Source organism: Manis pentadactyla, chromosome Y, assembly GCF_030020395.1.
Source record: "Manis pentadactyla isolate mManPen7 chromosome Y, mManPen7.hap1, whole genome shotgun sequence".
Classification (NCBI taxonomy): Eukaryota; Metazoa; Chordata; class Mammalia; order Pholidota; family Manidae; genus Manis; species Manis pentadactyla.
The window spans coordinates 31,366,697-31,379,831 of NC_080039.1; the positions used below are offsets into that span (position 1 = coordinate 31,366,697).

The 13,135-nt window shown below is 48.0% G+C and overlaps 1 protein-coding gene across 1 annotated transcript in view; it reads left to right on the forward strand.

The window, feature by feature from the left end:
• Positions 1 to 13,135, forward strand: part of LOC130682118 (protein Shroom2-like) — a 42,172-nt gene that overhangs the window by 12,726 nt on the left and 16,311 nt on the right. Inside the window, exons 2-3 of the mRNA XM_057496248.1 lie at positions 94 to 166; positions 3,772 to 3,919. Of these exons, the coding sequence (XP_057352231.1) occupies positions 94 to 166; positions 3,772 to 3,919 (221 nt within the window). The remainder of the gene's footprint in view (positions 1 to 93; positions 167 to 3,771; positions 3,920 to 13,135) is intronic.

A 13,135-nucleotide genomic window follows, 5' to 3' on the forward strand; every position in this document is an offset into this window, starting at 1 on the left:
TTAAAAGGAGACCTGTATGCCCGTAGATTCAGCTTCTTTCCACCTGATGATTTAATGTTCACCCTCTCTTGCTCTGTGGTCTGCTCCCTGCAGGTGGTTGCCTGGGAGCTATGGAGAAGTGGGGCAGAGGCAGGGAGAATCCCCAGTCCAGATAATCAGTCCTCAGGTAGGGTTGGCCAGAGGAGAGGAGAGGAGGGGGGGTGGCTAGCTGCCAGTATGATGTCAGGAATTGGACCTTTCTCCTTGTTGAATTGTGCTTTCCTTAACCATTGTGGCTAAAGGGCAGAATATGTTGCCTGGGAGTTGTTACATGTGGAATTCTCATGAACACGGCTGCCTTTATCAGACTAATTAATTATAATCTTGTATGGCAGACTACTTTTTTTTCCCCCTCTGGAAAATAGAACATAAACACTTGAATTGGACCATCAAACAAAGGGAGATGAGATGAGCACAGAGTACAAGTGGCCTCAGGAGGAAGGTGAAGTTGGTGTGGGGATCTGAGAGAGGGAGAGAAGGAGGGCTTTTGGTCCAACAGGACTGCCTAAAGACAGCTTCACAAGGTGCAGGGGTAGGGGGGGACCAGAGGCCCTGAGCCTCAGGACCATGAGCCCTCCCGGACTTTCCAAGGAGGTGAAGGTGCGTGTTTGCCAGTGGTTTGCAAATGCTGAGGCTGACAAAATTCTGCCATCTGTCTATGTTAATTATGTATGTTTGTAAATTTGTATGCACGGTGATACTTAGCTGTGCTAGTTATACATATGCTTGTAAATTTGTAAGCACAGTGACTTTTTTCTTGGGGCAGAAACATTTAAAACCATCTTGAAATAATCAAAAATAAAGGGAGAAAAATTAATCACTAGCCCAAAACATAGTTTTTTCTGGTGGTATAGCTGTATTGATTCATTTTCCCCATCTCTATGGGATTCCTTGTACCACGTCGATGTAATTAGTTCCTTGAAGGTAGTTCTCTTAAGAATGACATTATCAACAATCTTTGGAATCAGGTGAAGCTTAGAGAAAACTTAGTTTCATGCATGCCACTTGGAATTGAAAGAATGACCTGTTTTTGTTATTGCAGAATATATCAAGTTTTATCGTTTAGCTTTTTTTAAACAGGCAATATTTAAAAAAAACACAACCCGAACTTTGGAAAACTGAGTGCTTTATGTTGGTCAAATAGGTCGGTCTTTAAAGCAACTATGTGCCTTTTTGGTATGTGCAGCATTTCTTTTAATTTCCTTAATGTTTATAGATGCCCTGAACCTTGAATGAAAGTTTGGAGAGGAAACATCTGGACTTGAAACGATAGGCCTGCTGCTGCATGAATCATTATTTTGTGTTGATTTAACCACAGAGATCTTCATAGTTGATGCCACTAAGGTTTCTGAACTGGGGTTGGGGTGGTGGGGAGGTGGGGGGCACTGTGGAGGTGGGGACACTGTTTGTATCCTCCTTCCCCATATTCAGTGATTGGTGTTTTGGGGAAAACTGATCAGAGCCTCTATCATGAGGGCAGATTTTACGTTCTCTGCTGGTTCCTGGGGATGCTGTTCCTTCTGCTCAGAGGTAGGAACTTGGTTTGCTTTTACAGAGCTTAATTCCTAAATTGCCTGTGCTGTAATTGCCTCCTGAAAAAGATGGCTCACTCAGCAGGAAAACTCCTTGTTTCCCTGTCCTTTGGGCCATCATCGAAATGACTTTTGCTGGCTCTTTTCCTTTGTTGTCTGCTACAGTGCTGGTTTTTCTTAAGGTCCTTCCTTGGTCTCTCCTCTCCCACCTAGGTGGTCTCAGGCGCTTCCTTGAGGCAGTGCGTGTATGCGGACGACTTTCAAATCTCCATCTGCAGTCCCAGTCTCTCCACTGGCCTCTTGGGTGTTGCTGAGGCCCCTTATCTCAATGGGATCCAGACAGAGATCATTTATCTTCTTTCAGCTTCTCTAATTCTGCTGGATTTCCAGTCTTGTTGATAGGTTTCTCCTCAAAGATCGAGTCATCCTTGATGTCTCTTTCTCCTTGTCCTTCCACAGCTGTTTGAGCACCAAGTCCTTTGGAGCCTGAATGTCTTGTGTTCGTGGCTTCTTCATCCCTGTGTCACTGCCTCCATTCCAGCTTGCTGGACAGCCACACTCACATGTACATTGCCTGTGGACTCCCCATGACTCACACTCTTCTGGCTTCCAGCAGTGGATCTGCCAAAATGCCAATCGGCTTCTCATGCTTGTGCTGGAAAGCCCTCAGTAACGCCTCGTGTGACACCTTAGTTGGGTATAGAAGGTTCCTTATGTTTTAGCTCCTGCCCATTTCCCAGCCTCCTCTTCCACTCTCCTCCCTCCTGCCTTTGTCCATTAGTCCTATACTGTCCCAGGTTGTGACTACATGTCATATGTGACTGTTGAGCTCTTGAAATGTGGCAAGTTCAAACTGATATGCATACTGTAAGTGAAAATACTCACTGGATTTTAGACTTTGTCTGAAAAGAAAAATGTAAAATATCTCAATAATTCCTTCATACTGATGACACATTGAAATGATATTTCAGCTCTATGGGGTTAAATAAACATATTAATCAAAGTTAACTTCATCTACTTCTTTTTGCTTTCTAAAAATGTGGCTTCTGTGACACTGAATGTTATGGAGATGGTTCTTACTATATTTCTATTGGACAGCCCTGCTTTGGACTCTGGTTAGGCAAAGTGTGGTCCTTGGACCAGCAGCAGCAGCTGGGAGCTTGGGAGAAACGCGCCCAGAAGCCCCACCCCAGGCCTGCTGAATGAGACTCTGCATTTTAACAAGATCCTCACATGATTCCGAGGCAAGGCTGAGTTTGCCAGGCAGCTTGGGAGAGTTTGCCAGTCCCCAGCCATGTTGTTTGAGGCTTTACAGAGGTTTCTTTCTGCTGCTTTCTTTCCGAGCCATTCATGGTTTTGTGGAAGGCTGGGCCCACATTGCACCATCCAGGCACAGTGGCCCCTGGCTTCCCTCCCTGAGCACAGAGTCTTCCTGAGTGCCCTTCATGAGCTGTGTAATCAAAAGACCTAATAGCATCTTTGAGCCTGATTGACAGGAATGTCCCTGAGAGCAGAGACTGGCTCTGATGCGTTCTTAGTATCCTGGGATGGTGCCTGGTACGTAGTACAGAGGCACTAGTCTAGTGTCGATTATGTCTGTGATAGGCTGGTGTGTGCTGCTGCTTTGATTCAGGCCCAGGAGTTGGGGAGTGAAGATCAGAGTACCCCCAGGACCAGGCAGGTCATTCAGGGTACCTTTTATGTGAATCAGGGCCAAGGGACCTGTGGGGAGGCCAAGAGTCGGGGAGGCTAAAGAAAGCATCTCTCAGGTGACTCTGAAGAACATGGCCTTGCATGCTGTAGCGAAATTACACAGATTCTTCCTAGGCCTCAGAGCAACACGGCGTAAGTCAGAGCATGTAATGTGCAGTGGAAACAACTAGAATGCAGACCTGGAGGAGGACTGGTCCAAACTGTGAAGATGCCCCTTGCTCTATCAAACTAAGTAAAAGCCTACACATCACAACGGTTTGTTAGAATCCTGAGAGGAAAGCAATTGTTCTGTCTTCTTTCCAGATTGCTTGCAGCCTGGTGTCGCTGTGTCCTGAAGAGACATGATCACACATTTCAAAGAAGCCCTGTGAAAGGCCCTTGGAGAGGCCATTGTGCGTGGGGGAGAGGTCCAGACTCTTTCCTTCCCTTACTCTCCTGGGCTGTGTTTCCCTGTCCTACCTGCTTCTGAAGTTCCCTTTTTGACCAGAGTTCAGTGTCACAGGGATGTTGAGGAGAGGTGGGCAGAGGGGGCAGCGAGCCCGACTGGCGGCCAGCCTGGGTGACAGGCACCCCGGGCTGTCGGCCCGATCAAGCCCGGGCCTGGCGCTACAGGGAAGGTCATCCTGTGGACTGAAGTAGGGGTTGATCCACAGCGTGACTTCCTTCTGGTCCTTGGGGCTCAGAGAGCATTCTGATCCCTGGGTGTAGGAGAGTTTCTTCCTGCAAACCCAGTCGTTCTGCACCTTCTCAGATTGAAGGTGTAGCCTCAGTGAGGAAGCCCATTCCATTGCCTGGGGTGGCTGGAGAGGTGAGGGAGGGAGGCCAGCCTGCATTTATTTTCCCTGGAGTCCTAAAATTAAAAAAAAATTTTTAATTCACCCTTTTAAAGTGAATGGTTCAGTGGTCTTTGTATATTCACAGAGTTGTACAGCTGTCGTGCTAATTGCAGAACATTTCACCACCCCCAGAAGAAACCTGTACCCGTTAGCAGCCGTTCCCTACCTGCCCCTGCCCCCAGCCCCTGGCCACCACTCCCCTACTTCCTTCTCTGTGGAATTGCCTCTTTGGACATTTCACATAAATAGATCCTATGTCATGTAGCCTTTTGTGTCTGGCTTCTTCTGCTCAGCGTGTTTTTGGGGCTTATCTGTGTTGTAGCCTGTGTCACGGCTTCATTCCTTTTTAGGCTGAATAACCTTCCACTGTGGGAATGGCCCACGTTTGTTTATCCATCCGTTAACTGATGGCCATCTCTTGACCCACCTTTCTGCCAGTTCACACGTTTACATAGTAGTCTGTTTGGTGGGCCTGTGTTTTCAGTTCTTTGGGGTATTTTCCTTGGATTCTGAGCTTGTTGCACACGCACTCGGGTGTTGTACCTGAGATTCCAGACCACAGCGGGGGCATCATACCTCGGAGAGATCAGAAGAATAGGATTGGTCGTTCTGGCTCTGAAGCTGCTTAAACACAATTAAAACTAACAATTTAAACATTTTACAACCTTCAAATCTTCAGATGAAAAATTTTCAGAACTCATGGGCATTCGTCATAATGACTCCACGGGAATACAGACCCCCTGCTCTGACAGATGTGGTTTCAGCTGGGCCCGCAGACACCCCAGGCACCATGTGTGCCGGTCCCCAGCATGTCTTCCTCCTCAGAACTGTAACTAGCAGTTTCTAAAGCCTTGTCGTCAGCTGCTGTTTGCTCTCAGCATGAGTGGGGAGTGTCCACCAATCCTGTGAAGTGGACATGGTTATTTCCCATTGTACAAATGAGGGAAGAGGTTTGCCAAAGTGGGGACTGCACCTTTGCCCTGCAGCTGTGTGTGGAGCCACAGCCAGAGTGTGCCCCCTTGGTGGGAAGCTACAGTCTGTGTGCTGAGTGCCTGGGGAGGTGCACAGGCCCTCTCCTTCTCTGTCCTGGCACCCTGGCAGAGGGTGCCTTTTGCCCAAGAGGCAATGCAGTTCCCACTCTTCTGACATCAAATGCAATGGTGTACTTTTCCCCTACATGTGTATATAACAGTAACAATATTATACACAGTAGTAATAGTAATATAACTTCATTCAGGTACCTGGTGTGTGCAAATATGTGGGAGGAGGTCTTCCCACACATACTTACACTAAGTAATTCTTGAACACCAGCAGGGTGCTGGAGAACTCCACCCAATTCTGATGCTATCCCCCCGGAGACAGCAAAAGATTCCCCAAGTTAATGGCTCCATCCTGCAAGAGTGCCCTTCACCCCCAACTCCAGGTGTTGGTCACAAGCCCCAGGCAGTTCCCTGTGCTTCAGACCTACTGGCTACGGATGGGAGGTTCCCACGGCCTCCCATTTAGGTTCCATTAATTTGCTAGATTGGCTCACAGAACTCAGGAAAACACTTAACCTTTACCAGTTTAATGAAGGACACCACAAAGGGTACAAGTTAACAGCCAGATGAAGGGAGACATAGGGCAAGGTCCTGAGTAAAGGAACTTCTGTCCTCGGGAAGCCTGGGGCCTGGCTTTGTGGCACGTGGAAGCAGTCTGGTTCCCCAAACACAGAAGCTCTCTCCAACCCAGAAGCAGGATCCCCAGCAGAGAAGGCAGAGAGGGGCAGGGCAGGCCAGAGCAGGCAGAAAGTGAGTGATAAGCTCTGCTCAGGGGCTTTTGTGAGGGCTTCATTGCATAGTTGTGCATAGTCAGGACTGACTAAATTATTGTCCATTGGCTTATTCAGCCTCCAGCCCCTGCCCTGGGGTGGGGTCCACCATTAACATGACAAAACACCTTTACGAATGCAGTGTTTTCAGAAATTGGGTGAAGACCAAATATACTTGGGAAATATGTATTTCCCAGCTGAAAGGCTCCTGGGAGGGGGGCACCTCTGTTCCTGCAGGTTAGAGGAAGGGGACGATGCAGGCAGGAGCCCAGTGGCACCGGGAGCCGTGGAGGGTTTTAAGGCAGGAGGTGGTAGCAGGTATCACCCTGGCAGCAGAAGGGCAAATGGGTGCAGGAGTGCAGGGAGGCATCAAGAAGCCTAGGGCTCCGACTGGTGGTAGAGAGAAGCCCAGGATCTGAGTGGTACCCTCGAGGCCCAGTGGGACCCACCTGGCCCTGGGATGGAGGATGCTGGACATGGCACCTGAACTAGGTATGCAGCTGCAGGTGCCACCCGCCTCTCCCTGTCCTGCCTGGTGGTGGCGAGGGCTGAGCAGGGGTGAGACCCCTGGCTTCAGGATGCAGGTCAAGCTCCAGAAAGCTCTGTGGAGGAAACAGGAGCATCCGGGTAGTCCTGGCCCTCCCCTCCGCCCGGGGGCAGTTGGGGCGATGGACAGGCGCTGCCTTCACAAGCTCACTCTGGGATATGTTCAGCAGGTGTGCTCAGCACCTCTGTCTCCTCCCAGTGGTTCCTGACAAGCACTTGGCTGCCTGGCTTGTATGTGTGCGTTTTCCATGCTCCAACTGCTTCTGGAGGAAGGAAAGTAGTTCGTTGGGAAAATTTTCCTTTTGGGAATAAGAATTACTAAAAAGTAGCAGTCCAGCTAAACCATTTGAGTCACTCTGAGTTAAATTTTCTTTTTATGAATGATGATGAGTCGAAATAAGGATGTTGCAAACGTACAGGACAGATGTTGCTTAGGCTTCTCTGGAAGAGGACATTAGAGTCTTGTGTGTGTTCTTGATTAACATAACATGCAGCCAGCAGTTCCTGTTTGGGGATGGAATGTCATAATTGTGATTTCAGTAGTAGCTCAGGGAGTGACAAGAGAGCTGCTGGACCAGTTGCCTGAGTCACTAACAAACAGTGATGGAGTGTGTCTCTACCTGGAAGTGTGTTCACTGCCTTAAGGGATTGCAGACCATGTGTAGAGTCTCTGTGATTAACAGAGAAGGCGGCAATTTAAAAGTTCATTGTAATTGGGAGAGACAGTTCTTACCAAACTGCTTGGGGCTGAGCTGCCTGATCCCTGGGGACCCAATTCCACTTGCAGTATTTAAAGCCAGATCTGTGTGTGCGACTCAGCCCCGAACTGTCCTGCAATAGAAATAGTATCAGTCACCACGAAACTAACTCATCAAATGATTCATCTGTAATTTTGCACAGATTAATAACCATTCTTGTTATGTGACTACTACTGCTAAATTAATTGTATTCTAGAATAATCGGTTATGTAAGCAAATAAATCTTTTCAATGTTTTGCTCTCAAGTTGTTAATCATAAGATTGCATTTCAATTGTTGCCATAGAAACAGGTTTTTTTTTTGTAGTTATGCTTTCAATTCTTGTAAAATTGTGTAACATGACATGAAAATATCATCAGCTATTAGTTACTTTTCTCAGAAAGAGACAGGATCTGTGCAAAGTTCCTTTTTGGTTTTTGGCTTTTGTTTTGCCTTTGGTAATAATCCTGAAATCCCATAACAGTTTTATGTGGAGAAACAACATTTACATTTCAGGTGAAAGAGGTCAGAACATTCTGGGTTTTCTCCCAAATCTTTTTAGTTTAGCTGTTTAAACAAGAAAGGATCATGGATTTGTAGTAAGAGAAGGGAACAGACAAGTTGGGATCCATAAACCTAAAAATTTCCATTGACTCTCCCTGCCCCCCAGGATTAACATATTTGGGTTTTACAAGCAGGTCTTGGACCTGGTATTTGGACAAAAGTGATTGCATGAACCCTTTCTTAGCTAGCCCCCAGCACGCAGAGCCCTGAGTGCAGGGAACAATGGTGGGACATCGGAGGAGCCTTCTGGGCACTGGGAGGCCAGCCAACAGATCAGTAGTCCTGCTGTGCTCCCATGATCCCAGCACACAATTCTGCCCTTTGTAGCTGTGCAGAGTCTTCTTCGGGCTGGGCCAGTTGATGGGGCTGTTTCTTCCCATTAGGACCTTGCCTGATGCCTCAAATCCTGGGGGGGGTGGGGGGAGGCATAGAGGAGACGCAGCAAGCCAGACATTCCCAGGAGTCTCCCCTGAACTGTGTGGGCGGCCAGCCACTCAGTGGAACTGCCACCACCTCGCAATTCTGGGGGCTTTCTTGACAGCAGTCAAAGGGTTTCATGTCTTTTAATGAAATACATCATTTGCAGAATATAACAGGATAAAAGCAGCGAAGAACTCTCTCGGATGAAAGGTCACTGTTTGTACACTGGGAGCTTGGGGAAAAGAACTCTTAAATATAAAAATTCAAAGATGAGGAATAATACTTGCTTGGAGTGGCTTTAAAGGTCCCTATCTAGGAAATTCCAAGATGAAAAAAATTCTGCAGCTCTATATTAAAGAATACAATGGAGCACAAGGAAGGTTTTATAAGCCTGCTTCATTCACTGAATGGTGGTCCCATGACTTTCTTCCCGGTGGAGAACAGTTTCCTTGTGAAATAAGTTCTTGCTTCAAGAAAACAGTATTTGTACAAATAACCCTGTGACATGATGTGTTAATTTTAACTTTGAAAGGTATTTAGGTTCTTGCAAAATGGTGGGGATTTTTTGCTGTTCTGTTGCCATAGAAGTTGTGGGTGAGAAAATTAACCAGCTGATGTCTTAGAGAAAGTTAGGCCGGTTGTTACTTCCCTGTCTCATCCTGTGTTTCTATCAATGCTGATACGGATGCCACCTGGCCTAGGTCGTTCTTCAGTCTTGGCTGTTAAGGATAATGCACAGCTCTTGGGAACCCTGTAGGCCGTGCATTTATTCCTTATTAGATGCTGTGTGCTCAGCCTGTGTTCACGGTGGACCGTAAGTAGGGAGTGTGTGTGTGCACCGAAGAAAGGTGGGGCCCGCTTGCCTCCCAGCCAGGGCTCCTTCACTGGTTGTGCCCGTGAGTAACCTGGAAACCTTGAAGAGCAGGGAGGTGGCCTCCAGCTGTGGTTCCATATGAACACCCTGAAAACAGTGTGTTGTAAGCTCTCCAGTGATTCCACCTTGACCTTGGGCCACCTGCAACTACACTGGCCCAGTACCAGGCTCTCCCACAACTGCAGGGCTTGGCCATGTGGGCCAGGGTTCTCGTGGGATCAGCATTAGCCACACGCTGCCCTGCGCCTGACACGTTACAGGGACTCAGTGGATGTTAGGCCATGACCTTTGTGAGGTCCAGGGTCCTTTGCTTTCCTCTGCCTTCTGTTTGCACACATGATTTTGTAAGCAGATCTATGGTCATTAAAGCCATGCTCTTCACGAATAACCTGACTTTATGTATCACTGCTGGGCTTGGATAACCCAGAGGAGACTTCTCAGTAATAGAAGGTTGTCATAACATCTAAATGTTATTCCTGACAGCGTTTCTTTGATGGCTGTCATTTTATGTTTGAAAAATCTGTTTCTAAGAGTAACTTTATTTTCAGCTCTTCTCGGTCCCTTGAAGATTTATTTATCAACAATGACATAATCACTATATACATTCTCACCGTTCACAGGATGAGCAAGATTTGGGAGAGTTCACCCGAAGCTCAAGCACTTGTGAACAGTGGGCAGTGGAAAAGCCATAGGGCCCCTGCTGGGCTTTGTGACCCGAGTGAAGAGTGATTCCCGGAAACTCCATGGCAGGTCTGGGTCCGTGGCGACTTTATATCTCCTGGAGCGCAGGGCACTGGGGCCCTGGCTGCACATTTGACTCACCTGGGGGCTTGCATGCTGCTGATGGCCAGGCCGCAGCCCGGATCAGTTAGGTCAGGATCACGGGGTGGGCCCAGCTGTCAGTGATTCTGAAGCCCACCGGGAGACTCAAATGTGCAGCTGGGTGGAGGGAGAGTCATGGCCCCACGTTTGCACCCTACACGGGCTGGTAGGTGTGGATTCTGGCACACGAGTTCTCTGCAAAGCATGAGAAGATTAGGTCCACCTGGCCAGGGGGCCTCCCCCGGGTGCCCTGAAAACGTGTGTCTTCTGAGCTCAAGGAACCACACTGGTTCCGTTGGCCAGTGCAGGGGAGCAGGGCCAGGCTTCAGCTGGGCTTACAGGAAGGGAAAAAATGCCTCTGTGCTGAGGCTGGAGCACAGGGCTTTTTAAAAATTTTGTTATCATTAATCTACCATTACATGATGAACATTATGTTTACTAGGCTCTCCCCTACCCCAAGTCCCCCCCACAAAGCCCATTACAGTCACTGTCCATCAGCATAGTAAGATGTTGTAGAGTCACTACTTGTCTTCTCTGTGTTGTACAGCCCTCCCCGTACGCCACCCCCACATTTTACCTGCTAATCATAATACTCCCTTTCTTCTTCCCGCCTTTATCCCTCCCATTCTCCCCAGTCTCTTTCCCTTTGGTAACTATTAGTCCATTCTTGGGTTCTGTGATTCTGCTGCTGTTTTGTTCCTTCTGTCTCGCTTTGTTTTTATATTCCATAAATAAGTGAAATATGATATGTGTCTTTCTCCACCCAGCTTATTTCACTGAGCATAATACCCTCTAGCTCCATCCATGTTGTTGCAAATTTTAGGATTTGTTTTCTTCTTATGACTGAATAATATTCCATTGTGTATATGTACCACATCTTCTTTATCTGTTCATCTGCTGAAGGACACTTAGGTTGGAGCACAGGGCCTTTAAAACAGGAAGAGCTGGGTGATAAGCTATGTTCTTGGGAGCCTGCCAGGTGCCAGGCTAAGTGCTTCACCGAGGCAATTCTCTGAGTGGGCTCCCTGGGTCAGCAGCATCAGCCACCCCTGGGAGCTTGTCAGAAATGCAGTGTCAGGCCCTGCCCCACACGGAGAATTGGTGGGCCATTCTCACACCCCTCCATGGGATCCTGACTGCAGGCTTGAGGTTGGGAACCTCCCCCTTATTTGCTTCATTTTACTTACTCCTCACAGCTGCTTTATGGAAGCACTTGTTTTCTTCCAGGCCACAGCTGAGGAAGTCATGACTCTGTGCACATTACAGCTGTTGGACATTGAGGCTCGGGGTTATATTAGTCCAGGGTCGGGAGGCCAGTAGATGGCAGAGCTGTGAGTGGAGGTCAGCTGGTCCCTGTGGCTCTGGAGGTGGGCTCCGGGACATGGAGCCACTCCTTTGATAGCCCCTGAGTTCCCAGTTGTTCCCCTTTATTAGGTCTCCTTCCAGAAGTGACAGGACTGAATGCCGAATAAGGTGTGTAAATGTGTGGCCAACAATTAGATATATAGCTTTTAAAACTTCTTGCCTGGACTTTGTTGGGGTTCCTTTCTCTAGTTTATGCATGACTGGAAGGTTTAGAGGGTTTTTTTGCAAAATTTATGTACACATATACATGTACCTTTTTATGAACGGCAAAGCAATGGTTATTTCCATTTGAACAGTTAAACAGAACTGCTCAGCAGGGTGTAGCGTAAAGATCACAAAGTCATGTATGAGAAGAGCCATGCTAACCCCTCCTTGTGGACTGACCTTGGACAGCCGCTTACCATCTCGGAGCACAGTTCTCTCATATCTAAGCTTGGGAGAAAAACATCACACAGGGTGTCCGAGTGGGGGCCAGAGTGTTTTGGAAAGTTTCTGGTAATACTCAGGATGGTATTACCCACTGCATTTGTCAGATTTCCCTCTTTCCAGATGTCCTTGCTGGGGGAATGATCAGTCTGTTTTCCCAAGAGTTGGCATCCAGGGTCACTTGTGGCAATGACCGTGCCATCCTTTGGCTGTGGAATCCCAGGGATTCCCAGTCACCGTGCTAGCCCCACTCTGTCCAGACAGCAGGTGGCCATATGCTCCTTGCATCCCTTTTTCTCATTAGGGTGAAAAGAATGCACTGAGGGCTCCAGGTCTCAAAGATTGGGAACCCAGTCCTGGGATGAGAAACTTCTTTAATATGTGAAAACGGGGACCAAAGACCTCAGGGGTGAGAAATTGCTTTTGGCTGAAGATGAATCACAAATGAGGAATTTTCTGAAGTTAGTATATAAATCAGAAAGTGTGATTCAGCTCGGAAGAAGAGCGCATGCCGGTTGTTGCAGCAAAGTGACCTCAATGTGCTTCTGAGGGCATTCTAGCCGGGGTAGGTCCCGAGGTTAGTTATTGTGCATGTTTTCAGGATGCAACCTAGTGCCATAGGAGGCAGGGTCAGGTTCAGTTGGGAGAGCATTTCAATCCAGTGTTCTTGAGGATTAGTTAAAGGTTTCAGGAAATCGGATTATTTCAGATTGCCTATTGTGTAATGGTTTGATCCTGGAAGAGGGAGGGGAGCCTCTTCTCTTGACCTTTGTGAGTGTGATCAGGTTGGTAGGAAATGGAAAGAAAAACCCAAATCTTGGGATTAGTGATGCTGTACCAGCGTTCATCTCCTTGACAAGTCTTCTAGAACTCTGACAGTTCCCCTCACGAGAGTGCGTGTGCAAGCCCTTAGGAGAGCTGGAAATTAGGCAGGCTTGGTAGTCAGAAGTCCACTTACCCGGAAGTAGGCACACGGAGTAGGGAGTGGGCCCAGCTAGAGCAATCGGGAGCTCCCTAGCAAGCTGGGGAAGCCAGCAGGAGCCCGAATGTGGAGCCCATGTGCTGTGTGCACTGTGGGGGTTGGTGCAGTGGGGCCGGGAGTCGCTGGGCTCTGCTGCTTGTCAAACGGTAAAGTGTGCATGGGACTGTGTCACCCAGTCTGGGCTGGCTTCATCCTGATGCCACCTGGCTGGCTGATTTACCAGGTTTCCCCTGGCCAAGGTCAAGGTGTCAAATACTTGATGTCTCTTTTGTCTTGGCTATAGTAGAAACCTACCTTGTAATGGGTCAAAGTGCAGATTTATTGGTCCTGGTTTCTGCAGCAGAAGGTGGCCAGATATGAGGGTTTTCATGTGACCGTGCACTTGCAAGGCAGAGGAGGGAATTGCTAGCTTGCCAGCACCCCAGGAAGTATTTTTTTCTTTTCAACAAATCTTTCTGGTGTCCTGCAAA